The sequence below is a fragment of the Leishmania martiniquensis genome, chromosome 36 (assembly GCF_017916325.1).
Source record: "Leishmania martiniquensis isolate LSCM1 chromosome 36, whole genome shotgun sequence".
Lineage (NCBI taxonomy): Eukaryota > Euglenozoa > Kinetoplastea > Trypanosomatida > Trypanosomatidae > Leishmania > Leishmania martiniquensis.
The window spans coordinates 1,112,308-1,138,458 of record NC_090171.1 but is presented as its reverse complement, the minus strand read 5'-3'; the positions used below and the strand labels follow the sequence as shown (position 1 = coordinate 1,138,458).

At 59.4% G+C, this 26,151-nt stretch overlaps 7 protein-coding genes across 7 annotated transcripts; all 7 read left to right on the top strand.

Annotated features, from left to right (window-relative positions):
• Positions 1–545: 545 nt before the first annotated feature.
• On the top strand, positions 546–1,454 carry LSCM1_00282 (uncharacterized protein; the record flags this gene model as incomplete). Its single annotated transcript, XM_067317934.1, has 1 exon — positions 546–1,454. One exon carries the CDS (start codon positions 546–548, stop codon positions 1,452–1,454), a length of 909 nt encoding a protein of 302 aa, XP_067174039.1.
• A 777-nt stretch (positions 1,455–2,231) lies between these two features.
• Positions 2,232–5,249, top strand: LSCM1_00281 (uncharacterized protein; the record flags this gene model as incomplete). The annotated part of the gene is made up of 1 exon (XM_067317933.1): positions 2,232–5,249. The coding sequence occupies one exon, from the start codon at positions 2,232–2,234 to the stop codon at positions 5,247–5,249; it is 3,018 nt and encodes a 1,005-aa protein (XP_067174038.1).
• A 730-nt stretch (positions 5,250–5,979) lies between these two features.
• On the top strand, positions 5,980–7,080 carry LSCM1_00280 (uncharacterized protein; the record flags this gene model as incomplete). The annotated part of the gene is made up of 1 exon (XM_067317932.1): positions 5,980–7,080. One exon carries the CDS (start codon positions 5,980–5,982, stop codon positions 7,078–7,080), a length of 1,101 nt encoding a protein of 366 aa, XP_067174037.1.
• An 809-nt stretch (positions 7,081–7,889) lies between these two features.
• Positions 7,890–9,290, top strand: LSCM1_00279 (uncharacterized protein; the record flags this gene model as incomplete). The annotated part of the gene is made up of 1 exon (XM_067317931.1): positions 7,890–9,290. The coding sequence occupies one exon, from the start codon at positions 7,890–7,892 to the stop codon at positions 9,288–9,290; it is 1,401 nt and encodes a 466-aa protein (XP_067174036.1).
• A 2,929-nt stretch (positions 9,291–12,219) lies between these two features.
• LSCM1_00278 (uncharacterized protein) lies at positions 12,220–12,399 on the top strand (the record flags this gene model as incomplete). The annotated part of the gene is made up of 1 exon (XM_067317930.1): positions 12,220–12,399. The coding sequence occupies one exon, from the start codon at positions 12,220–12,222 to the stop codon at positions 12,397–12,399; it is 180 nt and encodes a 59-aa protein (XP_067174035.1).
• Positions 12,400–14,697: 2,298 nt separating this feature from the next.
• LSCM1_00277 (uncharacterized protein) lies at positions 14,698–15,723 on the top strand (the record flags this gene model as incomplete). The annotated part of the gene is made up of 1 exon (XM_067317929.1): positions 14,698–15,723. One exon carries the CDS (start codon positions 14,698–14,700, stop codon positions 15,721–15,723), a length of 1,026 nt encoding a protein of 341 aa, XP_067174034.1.
• Positions 15,724–16,427: 704 nt separating this feature from the next.
• LSCM1_00276 (uncharacterized protein) lies at positions 16,428–18,083 on the top strand (the record flags this gene model as incomplete). Its single annotated transcript, XM_067317928.1, has 1 exon — positions 16,428–18,083. One exon carries the CDS (start codon positions 16,428–16,430, stop codon positions 18,081–18,083), a length of 1,656 nt encoding a protein of 551 aa, XP_067174033.1.
• Between the last annotated feature and the right edge of the window lie 8,068 nt (positions 18,084–26,151).

The following is a 26,151-nucleotide window of genomic DNA, read 5'->3' as shown; positions in this document are numbered from 1 at the left end:
CTGCAGCATGTACATTTTCGAGTGACGTACGTGTCGTTCTTGGAGTCGCGGCCGGTTCCCGCAGCACCTTTGCCCTCTTGCCCACCCTCCTGACTATGCCTTGGAACTGTGTACCTGCACCCAAATGACCAGTGTATCTGTACTCTCAGAAGTGCGAAAAGTAAAAGGCAAGAGACGAGCAGAAACGCAGCAGCAGATGCACGTTTTTTTTCATCTTTGCGTCCTAGAGGACATCGCGCGCCGATGATCGCCCTGCTGTCGTCTTAGTTGCGCCTCTGTTGCTCTGTCAGTGTTGACTGTGCGTATGCGTGTTGGAGTGTGGGACGTGCGCGCCTCTAACGTGGTTGCGCACCCAAGAACAGGGAGATGATAATGGGGGTCAGCGGCTTTCTTGCACCTGGGACAGAGGAACACTGCATGCGGAGATGCGTAGGATGGCTTCATGACTACCTTTTGTTTTGCACGTTCTACTATCCCATTAGCCCCTCTCAACATTGCCTCACAAAAAGGCGGCTTCTCTAAACGAACGACGTAACTCAACTGCCATGAGCCGCCGCGTCAACGCAGCAGCCATAGGGAAGATCCTCGAAGCGCTCTTCTTGCTTCGCTCATCACGGCTGGCAGAAACGTTCACCACCGAATTCGTGCCATCTGTTTCTTCCGACTGCTCGGCGCAGGAGTCCGGATCGAACTCGGGAGCTGCAGTAGACTGCGCGCGGAGCCTTCTTCGAGACTCTGTTCTTAGTGCTGTAGAAATTGAGTCCACACAGGCTGGTCCCTCATCCCTCCTGACTGTTCAGGCAGATCCTTCCGCTATCGCGAGGAGGTCTTCTGTGCCATCGAGCTCTGCAACCGCGTGGTGTCCACGGAGAGAGATCGGGACTGTGCTGGAGGGCCGTGACCTGCAGGGGATCGACCTCTCCGGCACGCGTTTGTCCGCGAGCTTCAATCGCAGTGATCTCTCCGAGGCCAATCTTCTTGGCACCTACTTCGCGCACTGCACGTTCAACTCATGTGACTTGCGGAAGGCAAACCTGGCAGGTACTCAGTTTCACTCGTGCACATTCTTGTCTACCGACGCGTCAGCAGCGACAGCGTGCCAGGCGCTTTTCTCTCATTGCGTATTTCACAGGGCTGACTTGTCTGAGTGGGACGCAGCGGGTGCAACGTTTTTTCAATGCAGTTTCACCTTGTCCGACCTCTCCAGGTGGTCTGTGGACGGGCAGACAACCGTGGTAAAGCCGACCGACTGGGGCCGCTGTCGTCGCTTAGACTGGATTATGAAGCCCGGAAGCTCGGTGCGTGAATGCCGAGTGGTCGGGGATGCCAACGCCACGAGAGCCCTTTCATTGGCACCTGCTGAAGGGTCATCATGCCACTCATCATGGGTACAGCGCGGATTCAGAAGCGGAGGTCAACACGGAACCAGCGCTCAGACGCCTCGCTGCTTTTGAGCTCGTAATTCTGTTCCTGACTCGACGGCTATGCACCGCTGGGTGTCGTCACGCCCTTGCGCATTTACGCACACACACACACACCCGCTGCTTGCGCTGCACTTCTCATCGAGACGCGATTGTGTAAAATTCAACGAAAGGCGATAAAACAGAAGCGGAGGGGTGAGTGACACGGCATTACATGCAGGAGGCAACGAATGGCGGGAGCCACGGTAAATATGAGCTCGAAAGGCGGATTTAGCTCGCCGCTTTCTCTGCGCCACCATTCCAAAGGAACGTTGCAAATGCTGTCGAGAGTACTGCGTCTCTTCTCGTGTCTGCTGTCTTACACGGTCTTTCCCGTATCCCTACGAACTTGGCCACCTCTCTTTTTTTTCGCTCTTGGCGTTGCCAGCTCTTCCTTCTACGTGGGCAGGCCCTTCCTTGCTGTTTCGCCTCACGTATCCAGGGCAATTTCGTTGCACTCTCCCTTCAGGAGACGGGCTGTAGCCTCCTGCATCACTCAAGTCCAGCTCTTCATGGCAGAAGCCCTTTCCTGAGCCAAGCAGGCCTCCTCATTTTATGAGGCATCATCATCGAGGGTCACAGAACTTCTGAGGTGTCTTCCCGAGTACACCCACACGCTCTTGAGGAGCAGGGTGCTGAGGGACTGAAACGCTGCAGGCGGCCAATGCCCTTGTGGCAGCAATAAGATAACAGCAGCCTAACTCTCCTTTCCAACGTGTATCAACACAGGGTGTGTCACATTTTCGCTCCATAGTTTACTTCTAACTCAACATGTCGTTAGCAGACGCAATCAGCCTACTGCGCGAGGTGTACACCAGTACCAATAACGACCATAGAAGAAACTGTACAAACCAACTGCTGGAGTGGGAAAAGGCTTTGCCGGCTGCAGATGTGGTGCAGGTCGGGATTGGGCTCCTTAAGACGTCGAGCGAGGGCCCGGCAGTGCAGGCGTACGGTGCGGTTCTGCTGCGCCACGCCCTGGAAGCTCGTGTGGTACAGCCCACACAACTGCCTGTGATGGATCTGCTCTCTTGGTACTGCAATGAGCCAACCTTAGAGCCTTTGCTACGGGCGGACCTGATGGAGCTTCTCACTGAGTGCGTAATTTACTCGGACGACGCGGTGACAGATCAAGTGCTTGGCTCTCTGTGCAGCGGGATCGAGTCGCAACCGCGTCGGATGCTGCTTCTGAGTGAGATGACAGTGGCGTTGGTCGATCCTGATTTTGGTCGTGTGCCGCGCGAGTTCATCGGGAGGCTGATGCGCAGCGCGACGAGACGGGGAAGCCAGCTACTGAATGCCGTCACCATGAGTCTGTACGCGTACTACATGGCCTCTGGCGGCGAGCAGTCCACGGCGCTGGCGCCGGAGGTAGAGCCGTGCGTTGAGGCTGCGTTCAAGATGATTGGCGCCCTCGCGCCTCAACTACCCTTCTCCGTCTGGCATGAGCACAACCTAGCCGCAACGATGGAGGTATTGCTGCGGTGGGTGCCGGCACAGCGGCCGGTTTTAAGCTGCGCCACCTGCCTACTACGCTCTTACTCGGCCAGGGATGCCAACAAGGGGGCTGTGCTGCGCGTTTTGCTCGCCATTGTGCTACGGAAAGTACCCACACTGGTTGCTGGGCGTGACATTGCTGCGCTGGATGAAATTCTCAGCCTGGCGTTGGAGCTTCCCAAGGACTTTGTGCAGCTGGAGGGGGTGCTGCTGGTGCAGAACCTCCTGTCCGTCTTTTCTGTACCTAGCATCCTGTTTGGGCAGGAGGTGATGCAGTTGATGGAACGTGTAGGAGAGGAGCCGTTTCGGCAAGTGGACGTGACTGAAGTCTACGACGGGCTGCGTTTGCTGCTCCCCAAGAACCTATGCCACCCCACGCAGGGCAAGAACCCGGAAGGGCAAGAGCTCTCTCGAGAGCAGTTTGGGTTCGAACAGCTGTTCGAGGAGGTGTTTGCTGACTTCCGGCGAGGCGCAAGCAAGATTATGACTCAGCTCGCTCGTATGCACCCGGAGCGCACGAGCCAGTATCTGTTGACCCTCCTAGGCAACTTGCCCGACCCTCGAGGCACCCCAGAGGACCCACGCACCCGCAGTCACTTCGTGCGGCAGAGCAGCCTGACGTTCGCCTACTGGGAGGCTACCCAGTTCATGATGGAGTGTCTCTCAACCGCTTTCGAGTCTTCGTCTGTGAGCCTCAACGCGTGCGTGTCGACGTTGCTGGCTCACGAGCCTTCTGACGCGGTGCTCAGACCCGTCTATTTTAACATGATCTCGTACTTCTGGAAGGCACGTGACAGCGATGACATGAATGTGTGGGAGGGCACCATCAATATCCTTCTAAACTGCATCAACGACGAAGGTAGTCGATACGCCGATGACATCGACATCTCTGCGGCACGACGCCGAGCGCACACGCTTCTGGTGCAATTGTGTGCGGAGCACAGTCGCCGTTTTGTACCACGGATTCCTTCTCTAATGAAGCAGCTGGAGCCGATGCTGATGCGCGCCAACGGGGTGGAGCGCTCCCTTCTTTACGAGGCCCTAATCGCGCTCACCGCTATCCTGCCGGCGCGCGAGTCTGACGCGTACTTGCAGACCATTGTGAACCCTCTCGTGAACATGCTGGCCACCTCTGCGGCTCTGACAAGCCAAACCACCTTCAATCGCATCATGTGCGCGACTACGCCAGATGACAAGGACGCGAGGGGTGTTCTGCAGGGATGCCTCAACACGATCGCCGCCGTCTTCCGTCGTTGCCAGATGACGCCTTATGTTGTGGAGAAAGCAACTGAACTGTTTCCACTGATTGGGCAGCTGATCTTGAGTATCCACAATATGCAGCCAGGCGATTTGCCATTTGAGTACCGCGGCATCCTCGAGCAGGAAGCGGGAGAGAGAGATCTGTTTCTGCCTGGTAAGACACGCAAGAGTGATGCGCACGTGGTGAACACAGTGCGTGGAGCTCGCGCCACGCTCATGAACATTCGTGTGGTTGTATACCAGGTGTTTGGAGAACTGAGCCCCATTTTGCCAGCTGAACGGTTTGGTGAGGTCATCACCGCGCTCACGACCAGCGCTCAGATACCCACACATGTTACCCGCTTTCTCACGGAGAAGTGCTTGCTGCCGATCGGCAAAGAGCACCCGGTGCTGCTCATCTGTATTTTCCAACTTATCCACAGATTCTTCTCGCAGCGCAAGGAACAGGTGCGCCAGCAGAGGATGACGGTGGCAAACGCGCGGAATACACGTGATGATGTGGTGGAGTCAAAACAATGGCTCTACTACGCAAAAGACGTGGCCAGGTTTACGCGAAGTCACGTGCTGGACAGCCAGGCGTGGAAGCGCGACAAGGCCCTTCTCCTCGCGACGGCAGAGGTGGCGATGAGCATCTTCGAAAGCGGTGCCGACAACCGTACGGCACAGAGCTTGCTCATCTCCATCGTCAACCTCACCATAGACGCCGCAGTCTCACCGGAGGTGGAGGCGGCCTTGACGGAAGTGCGCGTGGTGGTTTACTCGCGGCTCGTCTCGTACGTCACTCTGACGCCGGACGGTGAGCTGCCGCCGGGCGAACGCGAGAGCGTTGCGTATGGGATAAGTGAGCCTTACGTGCGGCTCTTTCCCACTCTCGCGCCATCCTTGACCATGGCCGGCATTTCACAGGGGGAGCAGGAGACACTGAACGCGCACCTCCTCATCGTGGGCAACTTTGCCGGGCAGCGCCGAAAGGTGAAGGAGTTTTTCATGAACACGGCAAAAACGAACGCTAGGGCGTCCGGGCGATTCTGAGACTGCGCGTCTCGTCAGTGAAAGTTGAAGAGAGCGGCGTGAGGGAGTGTGCGTATGCGTGTGTGGGTGTTACTGCGGTTACCGAGGACCGTGAAGGCGCGCGCTTCGGCTTATCTTGCACGCGCGTGGGCTCCGAATGAGGCAAGATGGCGGCGACGAGAGGGGAGATCTTGTGCGGCGGCGTCGGTGTGGAGGAGAGGCGTAAGGCAAAGGTGTGAGGAGTACGCTTTCGGGGGCTTGCGAAAAGTGCAGTGTGCTGCGAGATGTGCGCGTGGGGCACGTGGCTGCCTGAGGATGCCTTGGGCGAGGCTCTACCGCCGCTGCACCTCATCTCTCCTTGAGAAACCTCTCCACCCTCCTCTGCCACACAGACGCCCTGTAGCACGTGCATGTGCCTCCTCTTTTTTTTCGCCTTGGCAAAGGGGCCGGACGAAATCCTTTCGCTGATAAAATGTATGGGGAAAAATGACCTTTCAAATGCTGCGCGCTGCCTCGGCCCGCCTAACGCCTCTGCTCGTTCTCTTTTTCCTCTCCATATCCCTCTCATGCACATGCGAGAGAAGCAGAAGAAGCTGAGCGCCGCCGCGGAGCCTGCCACCTTGTCACCTGTACACCTCCGTTCTCATCCATCACCTTTTCGCGCGAAAGAAAATTTATCTATGCAAGGTATTTGACTTGGACCTGCGTCCCCTATAGCGGTGCGCATTGCCTGCGTGTCCTTTGCGTCGCCATGCCTGTGGTTACTGCGGCGCTGTGTGAATACTACGGCTACCTGCCGAGGCTTGTTCGACATACGTCACTGCTTCCATCTACACGCGCCACCGCGGCGCCATCGACTGCTCCAGCACCGCTGCACTCATCACTCTACGAGGTGGACCCTCCCCCTCCTAGGCGTAGCGGCGTGGTCGAGCTCCCGTCCACATACTCACTGCGAAAACCGCTGGTGTACAAAATCGCTGAGCTGCCATCCAAGCCTGCTTCCTGTTTGCGTTTGGTCGTTATCAGTGACACTCATGAGCGGCATCGAGAGGTGTGTCTGCCAAACGGCGATGTGCTTGTGCACTGCGGCGATATCCAGGAAGGGTTGAATTTTCTGCGTGACGCCAAGGCGATGCTAGCTGACTTTGCTGCATGGTTCACTGATAGCACGTTGCACCCGCACCCAGTAAAATTGGTCATAGCTGGTAATCACGACAAAGCCATTGCTGCGATGCCCATAGAAGAGGTGCGCCGACTCTTCGCGCCGGCGGTGTATCTGTGCGATGACAGTGTGGTAGTGGAGCCTGCCGGTGTGCGTTTCTACGGCTCACCACGCTCCATCTCCAACTCCCGCTGGAGCCCCAATACAGCGTTTCAAGGCAAAAAGGCGTGGAGGCCCTTCATGTTCGCCTCGGCGCTGGAAAACGATGAACCTGCAGCTGTCCCCACTGCTCCTCGATGCGCGTCGGACCAGCAGCTTTTCGCGCGGCTGGAGGGCGCCGTGCCAGGTGGTCCTATCGATGTTCTGGTCGTTCACCAAAGCCCGGACACACCCAAGGCTGGTCACAGTGTAGAGGAGCAGCCAATTTGCACCTACGCCCAACAGGTGGCGCCGCGCCGCGTGCTTCTTTGCGGGCATCTCCACGGCGCTCATGGCATGCATTCACTGCCGGTGTCTGAGGTTGTCAGGAAGTCGTTTCGCGTGCGGGCGCGGGATGCCGGCGGCGCGGCAGAGAGAATGGTGGGATTAGATGAAGTTCCGTTCCTTCCGTGCATTAACGCTGCCATGATGATTGGCCGCTTTGGCCAGAATGTGCTGTTGTCTCCGAGCGTCGTGGATCTGGAGCTGTGAGGGTGTTGCTGGGGCGTCGACCGTCACGGAGATCCATGGCGGCCAGGGCGCGCGCGCGCGCTGCCGCGCTGGATGCTCTTCGCGCCCCCTAAGTGTGCTGGAAACACCAAGGCACTGCAGCACTTCGTCTTCTCTCGTCTTGTTGCAGCTCTTCGATTTTGGCTCTGTGGCCCCTGACCCGACCGGTGCGTCGCAGCGTTTCGCCTTGCAGGCTCTCTACACGCATCCGCCACGATGGACATGTAGAAGTGAAGAGAAGAAACAGAACGCGCGTTCGACGCCTTCGATTCGCCACGGGAACCCGCTGGAGGAGAAGGGAAGAAGGATTCCACTTAACCTGACTTTGCCTGTGCGGCATGGGACCCATGTGGTGGGCTTGCCACGCATGCACTTTTGCCCTCTCCCTCTTGTCACTCCGCTCTTCAGTTCTCCTGCCATTTCCATCCTATTTTTCCCTGGCCTCTTTTCTTTCCTCTCTCGTCGCCATTGCTTCCCTCTCCTCGTTCCCCCCGCCCACCTGCTCTTACATGTGCACCCAACCACTCCTTTGCCACCGCCGAAAAAAAAACGGAAGAAGTTGAACGAACCCTCTCCCCTCGTCTACGAGTCCTTTCTTTTCCACCCTTAGCGCATCATAGCTCGAACAACAGGCTTGAGCACCACTTGGCAACTCTTTCTTTCCCTCCGTCCCTCATCGTAATAAAGAAGCGAAGCGCTCTGTAGGCTCCTTTACCCCCCGTCCCTTCCCCTCTTCTCTCCCTCACTCTACTACTACTCTGGCTCGCACAACACACTTCTCTGTGTTCGCCATGTTCCGCTGCCGCGCCGTCCCGGAGCTGGCCACGCTGGCTGCCCTTCGCTTCCTCACCATCACCCCGATTCCCATGCCTGCGCTCTCCCCCACGATGGAGAAAGGCAAGATCACGGAGTGGTCCAAGCAGCCTGGTGACGCCATTCGGCCGGGCGACACCTTCTGCAGTGTCGAGACCGATAAGGCCGTCGTTTCGTACGATAATGCGACCGAGGAGGGATTCTTTGCCCGCGTCATTGCCTCTGCCGGTACGGAAGCAGTCGTGGGTCAGACAGTGTGTCTCATTGTAGACGAGAAGGAGGGCGTCCACTCAGACGAGGTGAAGAGCTGGAAGCCGGAGAGCGAAGAGTCGCCGGCTGCGGCCGCTGAGGAGGCTCCTTCAGCACCTTCTGGAGAGGCCTCTGCGCCCGCTGCCTCTTCTTCCCCTGAGACGGTCTCAGGGGACCGCGTAAAGGCCTCGCCGTATGCTCGCAAGATGGCTGCCGAGAAGAATGTGCCACTGAGCGGCATCAAGGGCACCGGTGGTGGTGTCGGTCGCATCACCTCCAAGGACGTGGCTGCAGCTGTGGCAAGCGGCACCGCCGGTTCCGCTGCAACGGCGCCTGCACCGGCCAAGGCTGCTGCTGCTGCTGCGCGAACTGCCCCCGCGAAGCCCGCTGCCGCCAAGGGAGCACCTCCGGCAAACCCCAACTTCACCGACATACCGGTGACAACGATGCGATCTGTCATTGCGAAGCGCCTGCACCAGTCCAAGAACATGGAAATTCCTCACTACTACCTCTTCGACGACTGCTGCGTCGACAACGTGATGGCCCTCATCAAGCAGCTGAATGCGAAGGGAAACGGCGAGTACAAGATCACTGTGAACGACTACATCATCAAGGCGGTAGCGCGCGCCAACATCTTGGTGCCGGAGGTGAATGCCTCCTGGCAGGGTGACTTCATTCGCCAGTACGCCACCGTCGATGTCTCGGTGGCGGTGGCTACTCCGACTGGCCTCATTACTCCGATTATACGCAACGCGCAGGCGAAGGGTCTCGTAGAAATTTCGAAGGAGATGAAGGCCCTAGCGAAGAAGGCACGCGACGGTGCGCTGCAGCCCAACGAGTTCCAGGGCGGCACGTGCTCCGTATCGAACCTCGGTGCCACGGGCATCCCCGGCTTCACGGCCATCATCAACCCCCCGCAGGCCATGATTCTCGCCATCGGCTCGGCGAAGCCGCGTGCTCAGATCGTGAAGAGCGAGGAGACAGGGGAGTTTGAGTTGACCGGCAAGGTAGAGAGCGTGGTCAGCTTTGCGGCGTCCTTTGACCACCGCATCGTCGATGGCGCGCTTGGAGCCAAGTGGTTCCAGGGATTCCATGACGCCGTGGAGAACCCGCTCTCCCTTCTTTTGTAGGTGACGCACAACTGGTCGATGGAGCTGTGATGGACGTCGCTGGCGTAATGCCTCCATCGCTCCTGTCTTTCCACCCCTCTTGTGCTTGGTCAGCTTTCCGCAGTGGCTTTGGTGTTGAAGCGCGCGTTTATCCGAGTGCCTTCGCTCATTGGTATGAGTAGTAAAGCGAGAGGCACTCTGTGCAACGCCAATCGAAAGAGGCCAATGTAAGAGCGATCCTTATCTTTTCTTCTCCTCGCCATTGTCTCTCCCCCTCTCTCCTGTTCGCGATGATGGGAGGCGGGTGGAGGGGGCGTGTATGTGTGTGTGTGATAGGTGATGGTTGATGGGTGAGGAAAGCAGACCGAGCCGGCGTGGTGAGTGAGCCCTATCGACTTCAAAAGACTCCTCAGTTTCGTTCTCCTCCACTGTTTCCCTTTTTTGTTCGGCTCGTTCTCATTGTTGAATCGTAAAGGGCGCCTCTGTTGTTCTTTTTCTTCATTTTAGTTTGCTGTGCCGCTGTTCTGTGCGGCCATGCCTCGCGTGCTAGCAGCTGCACAGCGTCGTTTTCCCAACCTCGCTCTTTTTCTGCGCCTCTGTGAGCGCTGCTATGCGGTGGAGAATATTCGGCATCTCTTTCTGCCTCTGCCCGTGCAGGTGGAACGAGCGCGTCGTTTGGAGAGCAGCGCTGCGGTAAGCGCCCGAAGGACTTGACGGAAAGAGACGAGATGAGGGACGGCATGCGCACCCGCCCATACATGCGTGTGGGCGAAGGCGTTTGATCTTAACGTAAAAGAGCCTCGAAACGGAGAAGGCTGGACTGTAGTAGTGGACGCCATCCCACCATCCTGATCGCTTTTCTTATGAGCTGAGGCCCTCCTCCATAGACGCATTACCGATTTTCAACGCGCGCGCGTCCAACTGTTGAGAGGAAAGTCAAAAGAAGATGTGGGCAAGACGAAGCGCCGCAGAAGAGCACACACACACACAGAAGCCGAGTGGTGGGCCCGTCCCTTTCCTTTGTGCGCCCCACGTATCTTGCCATTCCGATGGCTGGACTTCCGTACACGCACGTGCACGTAGGACGACAGACAAGGATGAACGCAAACATAATGCATCTTCTTTGCCTTGTGCTCGTGCGGATGTGCTTCGTTTCGTAATGGTTTTTGATTGTTTCTTCGTTTCGCTTCGGCATTTTTCCCTTTCGATTCATACGCCTCACTTCTCGATGCGTCCCTCTCCCTCTCCCTCTGTAACACACACACACACAGACAAGAAGATACTTTTGCAGTGGTGGCCAACTCCTCTCTCCATGGCACGGCTCGCCCCCTTCCATCGGTACACTGGGTGAGCAGTGACGTACTATAGGGAAGGGAAAGGAGTAGCAGAGACGCAGAATCGGCGCTCGATGCTGGTGCAGTGCTGATGTGGCAGGAGGAGAGGAGGAGGGAGAGAAAGCTGCATATGTTTCTCTTTTTGTTTTGTTATTTGTTCCCTCTATTCTAAGCTTGCATGTGTGGCTAAGTGTACGCACGTGGGCAGAGTGCGCGTTTACGTCTGCGTCGAAGCCATGGTGGAGCAAAACTAAGCTTGCAGCAGTGAAATCAGAAGTGCGACCATGTGGCCAGTGCGCGTTGCCGCGAAGAGGTGGCACGGGAGCTGGGGCGGTAGCCGGTCAAGGGGATGGGCAAGAGGGGTGTGTGCGTGTGGCAGGAGTCGAGGACCGGGTAAGCTGCATGATTCGGTGAAGGCCGTCGGCTTGTGGAGGGTATGCAAGGTACACACTAGCGGCCGTATTCTCACATGCTTCTCCGAGGACGGATGGGGAGGGGTGCTTCACCGACCCTTCTCAGGCCATGCTGAATGCGCGAAAGCTCGTCAGCTCTGGAGGCATCGCTATATTCCTTCGGCGACAAATCCTCGCTCTTCAAGTAATAATAAAGAAAAGCAGAGACCATAGCGGTTCATACACGGATGAGCCACTTCTTTGCCGATCGATGTTGGGTACAGGCTCCTCAGGGTCTAACTTCGCATGCTCTTCTTCACTGAGGTCCCTTTCTCCTCCGTTCTTCCGTCGACTTTCCCACTTGAGGGTTTGGGCATCACTGCACGACGCAGAAATACCCTTCATCCCTGCTGTCAGTGCCAAGTCACGGGCAGTGCGATCCGCTCCTCAGTTGTACACCGGAGAACTCACCGAATCAGGCTTGCACGCACGCACGTACACCACTACCAGCGAGTGGACACACTCCCCTCGTCCGCATACACAGGCGCACTCACGCCTCTCTGCTCAACTTTGTGCACCGGCGCGGACGAGGAGAGAGCGAGAGATCACCGATGTGCCTTCTCTGATTCCCTTTTCTTTCATTTCAGTCCCACATCTGCTGAGCCATCTGCTCCCTCCCTCACGGACCGCGCGCACGCAGAGGGAGCGCACACCACACCTTGCCGGGCCTTCCTCTGGCTCCCCCAGAGCAACAAAAAGAATGACTTCACTCTCGGCTGTGTGACAGGAAGTGCTGGCCGCGAGGCGGTCGCACGTCTATGCGGTTCCTCAACACGATGCGTGGCGCGCCGTGTCTTCGTGCTAAACCATCCCAGCGAGTTGGCAAACCGCTTCCCTTTCCCTACGCGCACGTCGGTCACGCGCGCCGTCACCCACCCGTGGTTTTGCCGCACAGGGGTGAGGATTTTTGTGGACACCTCGTGCATCCCACGCTATAACGTGCTTGATGGCGCCTAGCGCTTCGGCGAGCTGGAGGCAGAGCGGAGGCGGCACACATCGCGCTGCCGACGAACCTACAACCTTCAGCGGCCAGCGAGCGCTGCCGATGCGGCGTTTTCTCGGGACGCTGAAAGCTCCGCGACCTTGTCTTCCTGGACGAGCTCTACGCCGTGACTGTTGCGGCCTCCGCACCGCCACATCGGGACATCCACTGACTAGTCGCGAATGGAGGAGGAACCCGCCAGCCAACGAGGACGCGTGGGCGACTCTCACAATGCTTTGGAGGATTGCTGCAGCAAGGAGCGGGGGAAGAAGCGCATGCCAGCAACGTTGGGCCCATCATCAGCTGCGAGTGCGAACGGCGGCTCGAAAGCAAAGGAAGCCACCAATTCAGAGAGGTGTTGAGGGAGCTAGAGGCTTCTGCAGAAGTTGGTGCGGAGACACACTACTCAGTTTTATCAGGCCATCATGTCTTCGCCGACTGCCTCGGCACCCCTCACCCCTACATGCTCTCCTACGCGGAGTTCCCTCTCGCTGACCACGGCATGTCTATCGCACTCGCCCAGATAGCCTGTCTCTTGAGCTGTGCGACGCAAGCCGAGCCGACTGAAGAGGAGGCCCGCCTCGTGGAGGCGGCGCCGCGCGCGCTGGCCAGCTCCATGTGGGACGAGACGGACCCTGCCTGTGACTGCAAAGCCTTTGCTCGCTTAATCCACGCTGCACTCCTGCAGGAAAAAGCTCGGCAAGTGGAGTCACACCAGCAGAAGCAGCAGCTGCACGCTCAAAACTGCTCACTGCGAAGCGGCGCCTCTTGTGCTGCGGATACCTCATTCGACTTGACAGGTGCTTTCAAAAGGCTCCAGGGAAGAGGCCCCTCCCCTCCCCCCTCGATGAACCGCAGTCAAGATGGGGGAGGGGAGTGGGCAAAGCTGCGCCAAACCGTTCGTCTGGGGGAGAGCCTAACATAAGAGTGTGGCCAGTTGGCGCGCCTGCGCACTCACGGGGTAGGCGCAGCAAGGCAATACTTATCGACTCTGAAATCAGCGGGACGACAGGTCGCTCTTCGCCTCCAGCGGCGCTGCGTCTGGGAAGCACCGGGTCGAAGGAGGGATTCATGGGCGGCATCACGTCACTGTTGAACATCTCAAGGTTGCTCTTACACCCCTCGCAGCACCGTCTACGATGCTGCTCTTCAGTCGCCTTTTACTTGTCGTTGAACCTTGCACGCCGCCATGGGCAACTAACCGACGGGGACAGTCGGCGAACGTGGCACACAGGAGATACGAGTGCTGCAACCCGCCTCTTGGCTCTGCGGCCACAGCGACCGGCGACGAGGACATCGCGCGGCAGCACACGCGCATGCTGTGGCACCGAGACCTTATCGAAGTGGGAGAGTGGACAAGCGTCACCATTTGGCGCCCAGATGAGTTCGCTCGTGTGCGCAGGCTGCGGAGGAGAGAGTCTCTTATTGGGCTCTTTAAGTGGCCGGACGACATCAAGTGCCCAACTAATCGAACCGCTGATGTGATGGTGGAGCCGCACTGACCTAGTGACATCAGTGAAGAGGAGAGCATCCGCCTCTGCAAACGGTAGTGGGCGCCTCGTGTGGGCACAGTAAGTATCCTTAGCGGCAGCACTGCGACGCGGCAAACATACGTGATGGGGCTGAAGGACTATTCAGACGAGAGAGAGACCGAGAAATAGGACGGCAGACACGGTGTCGAAGCGAATCAGCATTTTCGGCTTGCTGTCTCTCTTCTGGGGCCTTCTGAGCGTAGCGCCAAGTGAAGGAGGCGATGCATTTGGAAGTGAAGAACATGAAGAGACCCGATCACTGAGGGAGGGAGGGAGAGAGCCCTCAGCGTGGTGCCTCAGCGGTTCGGCACCCGCTCTCTGTGGGGAAGCCGAGGGGCCGTGCTCGGGTGCCTGAGCGTGCATTGCTGTAGCAGGCGTGCCTGCGGCTGCTTCGCATCGCGCGATCGGGCCCTGTGACAGTGTCGGGAAGCGCTCGGGGCTCGGCCCCTGTTGTAGGGCAGTGCGTGGCTCCGCTGGAAAGACAGGCGTAAGGGACTGTTCCGCCCTGTGCACTGATGGAGAGGCGACCGATGCCGCTTCATTCACCTTTCTCGTGGAAGCCATGCGAGCTGAAGCGAACTTCTTTACCCTTTTAACCAGTCTGATTACGCCATCGACAGAGTCGCTTGTCGGCGACTGTCAGCTCTGGGGTGTGTGCGCCGCAGATAGCACGATCGATTGCACAGTGCAAGAAGACGAGGTCTGTAGCGCACCATGTCAAAGCAACAAACAGACGTGTGCCAAGCCCCCCTTCCCCCTCCCCGTCTTCCCCCAGACGCTTGCGCATGCCTGCATGGCGCCTTGGCTGTTGCCGTCACTGTTGCGAAGCAGCGATGCTGGAACAACAGATATGGGTACCCCACTTCAAGGCGTTCCAGTTTGTGGCTTAATCGGAATGCTCGGGTGCTTGGCGACGATATGGCGCAACAGGTGGATCACACCATCTCTCCGGATATCCTGCCTCCCTCTCCCTCTCTACGTCTTCATGTGAGCGCATACTATTTTCGTGCCGCCGCCGCGTCGCCAGAGCGACTCCATCAGTGCAGAGCGCTTTGCCGCCTCATCGATCGCCGACTTTCGCAGAGGTGATTTTGCGGCTCGGCAAAGCGACAGGCGCAGAGCCTAGGAATGGCAGCCAACTGCGCCGGCCTCGCAGCAGCACCTGGCACGAAGAAAGCACGAGTGGAAACTGATGTGGGCACGGAGGCGGGCCCCGCGCCAGTGGTTCCCAGGTCATCTGCTGATGCCGCTGCGTACGAGCATGAGCACGTGCACAAAGTGTATAGCGCGATCGCCGATCACTTCTCTTGCACACGGTACAAGGCGTGGCCACAGGTGAGCTCCTTCTTGGAGGGCCTACCACCTTTCTCCCTCGTGGCGGACGTGGGCTGCGGAAATGGTAAGTACTTCGCAGCTGCACAGAGACTTGCCCTCACCGTACCTCCGTATCACGTGTGCACTCCGGGTGAATCCCTCGAGATGGTGTCAGGGCAGCAGGGGGTAGCGCCACCGTCGCCGCCTCTGGTCCCCTTCGCTCCTGCGCACCGCTACGTTGTGGGCCTTGACTACAGTGAGGAGCTCCTGCTCTGTACGCAACGTCAGTTCCTCGACCCCAACCTGCATCACGAGCAGCGCCGCCGCCGCCGCTTTTGTGGAGGGCACGCAAAGTGTGAGGCAGACGTGGTGGCGACACCGGTGTCTGTGGAGGAGCTTCCACGAACAGACACGGTGCGCAGTGACGCCCTACGGTGCCCGCTGCGTAGCGGCGTCTTCGATGCCGCCATCAGCATTGCGGTTATCCACCACTACGCAAGTTGGGAGCGGCGGAAACGGGCGGTGCGCGAGCTCCTCCGGCTCGTGCGGCCGGGTGGCGGGCGCGTGCTGATCTACGTGTGGGCACGCGAGCAGAGAGGCCGGACAAAGCGACCATTCGACTCAGAAACTGGCGACGGTCTCATTCGCTGGGAGCGACATGCGAAGTACGCTGAGGAACGGCAGGTGTTCCACCGCTACTATCACTTTTTCGCGGAGGGGGAGCTGGAGCAGCTGTGCAAGCAGGCGGGAGGCGATGACGGGGAGGGGGCGATTCCGGTGGTAATCAGTAAATCCTACTACGACAAGGAGAACTGGTGCGTGATAGTAGAGCGCTGTTGACGTCGCGGGGAGGTGTGGCGTGGAGGCGGAGGCTCCGCCTGAGAGGGGACACGCTGTACCTGTGCAGGCCTGCATTCCTCTTCAGCTCATTCGCCCATCCTCTTCTGCTTTGCCCTTTCCTCCTGGGAATGGTGTGAAATACCTCTTCACAGGCCCATCGTAAAGTTGCACGCGAGCACCGTCGCTGAAGCCAATGTGTCGTCGGTGCTACGGCTTGCGTCGGCATCTCTCTCTGTCTTTTCATTCGACGTGCCCTGCATGCACAGGCAGTGAGGAGGAATGGCCATCATTTAGATGGTGGGGAGAGTGGGAAAATAACTGCAGTCGCCGCTGCTTCGTAAGCGAGGCAAGAGGAAAAACATGTGGTGCTGCTCCTCTCTCTGACTGTCCCTCTTGAAGAGATGCTTCAGGGCCCCCTTTCCCCTTGTCTTGGCTGCACTTGATGCATGCGACGCGAGCCTCGTGAACAAGTCCGCAGGGGGTGCACCAGGCCAGCTCTCGTCTCTGGAGACCGAGTGCGGTCCATCATCGGTACGCCTTCTTCTCGCCTTCCACTCCCACCTCCCTCTCTCTCTCCTTGACCTGAAGTCGAACAACACATTGCAGACAACCGCGCTGCGTTGACATACGCAGCCAACACCCTTCCCGCCGCGTGCTGTTTCCGGGCTTGTGTGCCATTGAATCGGACCGCCGGCGGGGTCTTGATGGACCATCAGTACTTCTTCATCGAAGCCGCGTGGCTGGAGGCGGCGGCAGCCGGCATTTGTTCGCGCAACGGAATCATCTTGAAAGATGCCATCGCCAAAGCGGAGAAGGGCATACCGGTGCAGATCAAAAATGACTCGGCACCGACAATGCACAATCTCATACAAACGACGCACGCCTCGCTGAAACGGGCCTGCGAGCGGTACTTGCGCCAGAACGCGCAGAATCTTCGACTCACTCGAGCAAGCAAACCAGCACCTGCTGTGGAGGCACTCAACGAGGCGGAGCGCGCGTCCTGCCGGGAACTGGTGGCTCGTATCGCCATCACAGGTGCCCTCACGCAATACCAGCGCTGCACACGCAAGTGCGTCTTGCAGGACTCTGCCTCGCTTTCCTCTGCCTCATCTCATCCATCTACCTCTGCCAGCAAGGCCCTGCAGGGGAGCGATGTGACGGACGAGCAGCTGGAGCGCAGTTTGCAGACGACACTTTTGAAGGGGCTCCTTTACGCCTTCGAGTCCTTTCAGGAGTGCCACTCCATGAACCGTGATCACTATCCGCCCCGTGTGGACGGCAACACCCCCGGCACTGTCGGCTGGGACACCCTTGTACTTCTCTATTTGGTGCACCGCATTCCTCAAGTCGCCCGCCATGCGAGTGGCAGCGCCATCGATGATTCCATTGGCCATGTGATACGTACGTGGCGCAAACTCTTGGTGGCACTCCAGTCTGTGGATACCGACGAAGCGCCCGAGCACTCGCGCCGTCGTGGGGCTCTCTCCCTCGTGAACGGTCTCCTCATCATATTGTTTCAGCGCTACAACACTCACCAGTGTGCCGTCCTCTTGGGTGCGGTGGAGCATGCGGAAAAGGTCGCGGAGTCATCGCACGATCCAGCGCGCTCTATCCTGCATCCGTCGCGGCACATGGTGTCGGAGGTGGTCACCTATCACTACTATCAAGGCCGGATGCGCTTGTACGAGCGAAAGCTTGAGGAGGCACACAGCATTCTGCGCAACGCGTACACACTTTTGCCGCCCGCGGGATACGGTAATGAGCCGCAGCGCCTCAACAAGGAGCGGGTGCGCTTCTTCCTTTCCGTGGCTGGCGTAGCGAATGGGCGGCGTATTCCAGATGAGATCCTGCATGCGGACGAGGATCTGCTTCCGCGCCTCTTCGGTCCCTTGACTGCAGCCATTGAGCGAGGCGACCCGGTGAGCTTCTCCGCGGCTCTCGACCGTTACGCCTCGACGTTCCATCGCCGCGGCGTGTACCTCATTCTACAGCAGGCAAAGATCCTCTGCTATCTGATGGTGGTTGCCCGCGTGCACGCCGCCATGGCGGCTATCCCTGACGTAGACAACAGCCGTATTACCCTTCCAACTTTGCTGACCGCGTATACCTACATCACCAGCGAGGAACCTCAGACTGGGAAGGTGCCCGCGGCCTCGAAGAAACGCTCCCGAGACAACGATTCCGCGTCGCCAGCCTCCGAGGCCCGCATGGCAGAGACTGTTATGGACGAGGACCGGATGGCGCTTTGGATTGCAAAGCTTATCGCACGTGGGTTTGTGCGTGGGTACTACTCGCACGAGCACAAGACGCTCGTCGTGTCCAAGAAAATCCCGTTCCCCCTCTTACAAGAACAGGTATAAACTGTTTGAGGGACGGACCACACGCAGGCTGGACATCGGAGGCGCGGCTAAGGGGAAGTTCGCTCAATCCTCGGCGACACACGCAGTGCCGACGTCATCGAGTAAGCCGAGAGAGAAAGTGATAGACAGGAAAATGCAGCGCATGACGCACCTGTCCTAGACTGCGTCGCCATCGACGCCGCTTCTCCCTTTCCTTCCCCTTTTTTGCGCCTGTCCTATTTCCTTCTCTCTTTTTTCCCTTTCTACTGTGACCTGCCTCTTTTGTGGCCGCCCCGTGTGATGACACGCCGCCCAAGGTAACGTCTAGCCGTCCCTGCGGAGTGCACTACAAGGAGGCCGCTGAAATGCCACTTCGGGTGAGCGTCAGACCGCCGCTTCGCATGAAGTGACTTAATCATCTAATTTTCCTGGAAGGAACACTGGGCAAAGAGAAAGGTGAGGCATACCTCTTATTACCAGCTGCGCATTTCCTTTCTGGACCGCACCCGCGGCGACCCCCCAACGGCTTTCTCTACAAGGTCCGCAGCCGTACCTGCAGCTGTCCGTCACCTCGCGCGAAGGCGTGCGAAACCGCTCATTCCTACACAAGCGTGCCGTCGCACCACCCCCGCTGCCCTCGCTCGCCCCACAAACATCTTCGAACTGCCCCATGACACCGACCCTGTACGCTTCCCTCTCCTCTGCCCTACCGCCCCCTCTCCCTTCTACACGGACTCAACCCGCTGCCGCTTCCTTTCACCGACACCTGCACGCTTGCTCCGCCCGCTCCGGTATGTTTACTCTTCAATGGCACCATCCACGCACCAATGCCCCTTGTACCCCTATAACCAAAGCCAAACACTATCTGCTCTGCCCTTTCTTCCGCCCTTCTCCCCACTGCGAATTGCTTATGGATGGTGTGAGGGAGAGCGAGGACTTCGATTCTGCAGGCGGGACGTGCGTGGGACCTGTGATGACCAACGAGAACAAGCATATATCCGACCGCGCTGCGCGTCAGCCCGCTGTCACGCGCCGTCATGAGATGCAATCTCTAGTCCTTGAAAGCTGACGGCCCGCTGGAGCCGCCCGCGCTCACGTGAGCCGTGCCTGCGCGTGTGTCTACGTGATGGCTTATACGACGATCTATTGAAGAAAACCGAATGACCTGCCTGTGGAAAGCACATACCGATGCACTTTACTGATGGACGCTGCTGCCGCCGCGGCGGGTGCGGGCCTGTGTGCGCGTTGCGAGCTGCTGAGGGACTGATGTGTGCTTCTGTGCGTGCGTTTTCGCCGCTGCCGTCGGCGCGCCGAGCGTAGCGCACCTGCATGGAGGAGCGTCTGATGACCAACGAGAACAAGCATATATCCGACCGCGCTGCGCGTCAGCCCGCTGCCGCGCGCCGTCATGAGATGCAATCTCTAGTCCTTGAAAGCTGACCGCTCCTCCTCGACCGGCTCTGCGCAGCCTGTGCTTGCACTGCCGTTGCTGTGTGTGTCTCTTTGTGTGCGTGCGACGGTCGCGTGATGCATAATCGATCGACCAATAATCGGAGCGCGGTGCCTGTGCGGCGGCGTGCGTGAAGTGAAACCAATGCAATATATATGGCTGACGTTCGTGTGGTTGCGCGCACCCTGCGCGCGTGGCTGCGGCTGTGCCGGGGGAGAGGCGGCGTGTGCGCTGTGCGAGCGTGATGCAGAGCATACAACAATCACCTCGGGGGGCTGCCTCGCGGTGGCTCCCTCTGAAGCGCCGCTACGTGCGGCCACTTGACTGAACCCTTGTTAAGCGTCATCCGCTGACTTGCACTGTGACCGCGTTTGCCTGCTTTGCTGGCGTGCGGATGACCCACCTGCACTTCGCTCGTCCCGCTCGCTTGTTGGTGAGTGGTGCCGATGGATGGTGTGAGGGAGAGCGAGGACCTCGATTCTGCAGGCGGGACGTGCGTGGGACCTGTGATGACCAACGAGAACAAGCATATATCCGACCGCGCTGCGCGTCAGCCCGCTGTCACGCGCCGTCATGAGATGCAATCTCTAGTCCTTGAAAGCTGACGGCCCGCTGGAGCCGCCCGCGCTCACGTGAGCCGTGCCTGCGCGTGTGTCTACGTGATGGCTTATACGACGATCTATTGAAGAAAACCGAATGACCTGCCTGTGGAAAGCACATACCGATGCACTTTACTGATGGACGCTGCTGCCGCCGCGGCGGGTGCGGGCCTGTGTGCGCGTTGCGAGCTGCTGAGGGACTGATGTGTGCTTCTGTGCGTGCGTTTTCGCCGCTGCCGTCGGCGCGCCGAGCGTAGCGCACCTGCATGGAGGAGCGTCTGATGACCAACGAGAACAAGCATATATCCGACCGCGCTGCGCGTCGGCCCGCTGCCGCGCGCCGTCATGAGATGCAATCTCTAGTCCTTGAAAGCTGACCGCTCCTCCTCGACCGGCTCTGCGCAGCCTGTGCTTGCACTGCCGTTGCTGTGTGTGTCTCTTTGTGTGCGTGCGACGGTCGCGTGATGCATAATCGATCGACCAATAATCGGAGCGCGGTGCCTGTGCGGCGGCGTGCGTGAAGTGAAACCAATGCAATATATATGGCTGACGTTCGTGTGGTTGCGCGCACCCTGCGCGCGTGGCTGCGGCTGTGCCGGGGGAGAGGCGGCGTGTGCGCTGTGCGAGCGTGATGCAGAGCATACAACAATCACCTCGGGGGGCTGCCTCGCGGTGGCTCCCTCTGAAGCGCCGCTACGTGCGGCCACTTGACTGAACCCTTGTTAAGCGTCATCCGCTGACTTGCACTGTGACCGCGTTTGCCTGCTTTGCTGGCGTGCGGATGACCCACCTGCACTTCGCTCGTCCCGCTCGCTTGTTGGTGAGTGGTGCCGATGGATGGTGTGAGGGAGAGCGAGGACCTCGATTCTGCAGGCGGGACGTGCGTGGGACCTGTGATGACCAACGAGAACAAGCATATATCCGACCGCGCTGCGCGTCAGCCCGCTGTCACGCGCCGTCATGAGATGCAATCTCTAGTCCTTGAAAGCTGACGGCCCGCTGGAGCCGCCCGCGCTCACGTGAGCCGTGCCTGCGCGTGTGTCTACGTGATGGCTTATACGACGATCTATTGAAGAAAACCGAATGACCTGCCTGTGGAAAGCACATACCGATGCACTTTACTGATGGACGCTGCTGCCGCCGCGGCGGGTGCGGGCCTGTGTGCGCGTTGCGAGCTGCTGAGGGACTGATGTGTGCTTCTGTGCGTGCGTTTTCGCCGCTGCCGTCGGCGCGCCGAGCGTAGCGCACCTGCATGGAGGAGCGTCTGATGACCAACGAGAACAAGCATATATCCGACCGCGCTGCGCGTCAGCCCGCTGCCGCGCGCCGTCATGAGATGCAATCTCTAGTCCTTGAAAGCTGACCGCTCCTCCTCGACCGGCTCTGCGCAGCCTGTGCTTGCACTGCCGTTGCTGTGTGTGTCTCTTTGTGTGCGTGCGACGGTCGCGTGATGCATAATCGATCGACCAATAATCGGAGCGCGGTGCCTGTGCGGCGGCGTGCGTGAAGTGAAACCAATGCAATATATATGGCTGACGTTCGTGTGGTTGCGCGCACCCTGCGCGCGTGGCTGCGGCTGTGCCGGGGGAGAGGCGGCGTGTGCGCTGTGCGAGCGTGATGCAGAGCATACAACAATCACCTCGGGGGGCTGCCTCGCGGTGGCTCCCTCTGAAGCGCCGCTACGTGCGGCCACTTGACTGAACCCTTGTTAAGCGTCATCCGCTGACTTGCACTGTGACCGCGTTTGCCTGCTTTGCTGGCGTGCGGATGACCCACCTGCACTTCGCTCGTCCCGCTCGCTTGTTGGTGAGTGGTGCCGATGGATGGTGTGAGGGAGAGCGAGGACCTCGATTCTGCAGGCGGGACGTGCGTGGGACCTGTGATGACCAACGAGAACAAGCATATATCCGACCGCGCTGCGCGTCGGCCCGCTGTCACGCGCCGTCATGAGATGCAATCTCTAGTCCTTGAAAGCTGACGGCCCGCTGGAGCCGCCCGCGCTCACGTGAGCCGTGCCTGCGCGTGTGTCTACGTGATGGCTTATACGACGATCTATTGAAGAAAACCGAATGACCTGCCTGTGGAAAGCACATACCGATGCACTTTACTGATGGACGCTGCTGCCGCCGCGGCGGGTGCGGGCCTGTGTGCGCGTTGCGAGCTGCTGAGGGACTGATGTGTGCTTCTGTGCGTGCGTTTTCGCCGCTGCCGTCGGCGCGCCGAGCGTAGCGCACCTGCATGGAGGAGCGTCTGATGACCAACGAGAACAAGCATATATCCGACCGCGCTGCGCGTCGGCCCGCTGCCGCGCGCCGTCATGAGATGCAATCTCTAGTCCTTGAAAGCTGACCGCTCCTCCTCGACCGGCTCTGCGCAGCCTGTGCTTGCACTGCCGTTGCTGTGTGTGTCTCTTTGTGTGCGTGCGACGGTCGCGTGATGCATAATCGATCGACCAATAATCGGAGCGCGGTGCCTGTGCGGCGGCGTGCGTGAAGTGAAACCAATGCAATATATATGGCTGACGTTCGTGTGGTTGCGCGCACCCTGCGCGCGTGGCTGCGGCTGTGCCGGGGGAGAGGCGGCGTGTGCGCTGTGCGAGCGTGATGCAGAGCATACAACAATCACCTCGGGGGGCTGCCTCGCGGTGGCTCCCTCTGAAGCGCCGCTACGTGCGGCCACTTGACTGAACCCTTGTTAAGCGTCATCCGCTGACTTGCACTGTGACCGCGTTTGCCTGCTTTGCTGGCGTGCGGATGACCCACCTGCACTTCGCTCGTCCCGCTCGCTTGTTGGTGAGTGGTGCCGATGGATGGTGTGAGGGAGAGCGAGGACCTCGATTCTGCAGGCGGGACGTGCGTGGGACCTGTGATGACCAACGAGAACAAGCATATATCCGACCGCGCTGCGCGTCAGCCCGCTGTCACGCGCCGTCATGAGATGCAATCTCTAGTCCTTGAAAGCTGACGGCCCGCTGGAGCCGCCCGCGCTCACGTGAGCCGTGCCTGCGCGTGTGTCTACGTGATGGCTTATACGACGATCTATTGAAGAAAACCGAATGACCTGCCTGTGGAAAGCACATACCGATGCACTTTACTGATGGACGCTGCTGCCGCCGCGGCGGGTGCGGGCCTGTGTGCGCGTTGCGAGCTGCTGAGGGACTGATGTGTGCTTCTGTGCGTGCGTTTTCGCCGCTGCCGTCGGCGCGCCGAGCGTAGCGCACCTGCATGGAGGAGCGTCTGATGACCAACGAGAACAAGCATATATCCGACCGCGCTGCGCGTCGGCCCGCTGCCGCGCGCCGTCATGAGATGCAATCTCTAGTCCTTGAAAGCTGACCGCTCCTCCTCGACCGGCTCTGCGCAGCCTGTGCTTGCACTGCCGTTGCTGTGTGTGTCTCTTTGTGTGCGTGCGACGGTCGCGTGATGCATAATCGATCGACCAATAATCGGAGCGCGGTGCCTGTGCGGCGGCGTGCGTGAAGTGAAACCAATGCAATATATATGGCTGACGTTCGTGTGGTTGCGCGCACCCTGCGCGCGTGGCTGCGGCTGTGCCGGGGGAGAGGCGGCGTGTGCGCTGTGCGAGCGTGATGCAGAGCATACAACAATCACCTCGGGGGGCTGCCTCGCGGTGGCTCCCTCTGAAGCGCCGCTACGTGCGGCCACTTGACTGAACCCTTGTTAAGCGTCATCCGCTGACTTGCACTGTGACCGCGTTTGCCTGCTTTGCTGGCGTGCGGATGACCCACCTGCACTTCGCTCGTCCCGCTCGCTTGTTGGTGAGTGGTGCCGATGGATGGTGTGAGGGAGAGCGAGGACCTCGATTCTGCAGGCGGGACGTGCGTGGGACCTGTGATGACCAACGAGAACAAGCATATATCCGACCGCGCTGCGCGTCAGCCCGCTGTCACGCGCCGTCATGAGATGCAATCTCTAGTCCTTGAAAGCTGACGGCCCGCTGGAGCCGCCCGCGCTCACGTGAGCCGTGCCTGCGCGTGTGTCTACGTGATGGCTTATACGACGATCTATTGAAGAAAACCGAATGACCTGCCTGTGGAAAGCACATACCGATGCACTTTACTGATGGACGCTGCTGCCGCCGCGGCGGGTGCGGGCCTGTGTGCGCGTTGCGAGCTGCTGAGGGACTGATGTGTGCTTCTGTGCGTGCGTTTTCGCCGCTGCCGTCGGCGCGCCGAGCGTAGCGCACCTGCATGGAGGAGCGTCTGATGACCAACGAGAACAAGCATATATCCGACCGCGCTGCGCGTCGGCCCGCTGCCGCGCGCCGTCATGAGATGCAATCTCTAGTCCTTGAAAGCTGACCGCTCCTCCTCGACCGGCTCTGCGCAGCCTGTGCTTGCACTGCCGTTGCTGTGTGTGTCTCTTTGTGTGCGTGCGACGGTCGCGTGATGCATAATCGATCGACCAATAATCGGAGCGCGGTGCCTGTGCGGCGGCGTGCGTGAAGTGAAACCAATGCAATATATATGGCTGACGTTCGTGTGGTTGCGCGCACCCTGCGCGCGTGGCTGCGGCTGTGCCGGGGGAGAGGCGGCGTGTGCGCTGTGCGAGCGTGATGCAGAGCATACAACAATCACCTCGGGGGGCTGCCTCGCGGTGGCTCCCTCTGAAGCGCCGCTACGTGCGGCCACTTGACTGAACCCTTGTTAAGCGTCATCCGCTGACTTGCACTGTGACCGCGTTTGCCTGCTTTGCTGGCGTGCGGATGACCCACCTGCACTTCGCTCGTCCCGCTCGCTTGTTGGTGAGTGGTGCCGATGGATGGTGTGAGGGAGAGCGAGGACCTCGATTCTGCAGGCGGGACGTGCGTGGGACCTGTGATGACCAACGAGAACAAGCATATATCCGACCGCGCTGCGCGTCAGCCCGCTGTCACGCGCCGTCATGAGATGCAATCTCTAGTCCTTGAAAGCTGACGGCCCGCTGGAGCCGCCCGCGCTCACGTGAGCCGTGCCTGCGCGTGTGTCTACGTGATGGCTTATACGACGATCTATTGAAGAAAACCGAATGACCTGCCTGTGGAAAGCACATACCGATGCACTTTACTGATGGACGCTGCTGCCGCCGCGGCGGGTGCGGGCCTGTGTGCGCGTTGCGAGCTGCTGAGGGACTGATGTGTGCTTCTGTGCGTGCGTTTTCGCCGCTGCCGTCGGCGCGCCGAGCGTAGCGCACCTGCATGGAGGAGCGTCTGATGACCAACGAGAACAAGCATATATCCGACCGCGCTGCGCGTCAGCCCGCTGCCGCGCGCCGTCATGAGATGCAATCTCTAGTCCTTGAAAGCTGACCGCTCCTCCTCGACCGGCTCTGCGCAGCCTGTGCTTGCACTGCCGTTGCTGTGTGTGTCTCTTTGTGTGCGTGCGACGGTCGCGTGATGCATAATCGATCGACCAATAATCGGAGCGCGGTGCCTGTGCGGCGGCGTGCGTGAAGTGAAACCAATGCAATATATATGGCTGACGTTCGTGTGGTTGCGCGCACCCTGCGCGCGTGGCTGCGGCTGTGCCGGGGGAGAGGCGGCGTGTGCGCTGTGCGAGCGTGATGCAGAGCATACAACAATCACCTCGGGGGGCTGCCTCGCGGTGGCTCCCTCTGAAGCGCCGCTACGTGCGGCCACTTGACTGAACCCTTGTTAAGCGTCATCCGCTGACTTGCACTGTGACCGCGTTTGCCTGCTTTGCTGGCGTGCGGATGACCCACCTGCACTTCGCTCGTCCCGCTCGCTTGTTGGTGAGTGGTGCCGATGGATGGTGTGAGGGAGAGCGAGGACCTCGATTCTGCAGGCGGGACGTGCGTGGGACCTGTGATGACCAACGAGAACAAGCATATATCCGACCGCGCTGCGCGTCAGCCCGCTGTCACGCGCCGTCATGAGATGCAATCTCTAGTCCTTGAAAGCTGACGGCCCGCTGGAGCCGCCCGCGCTCACGTGAGCCGTGCCTGCGCGTGTGTCTACGTGATGGCTTATACGACGATCTATTGAAGAAAACCGAATGACCTGCCTGTGGAAAGCACATACC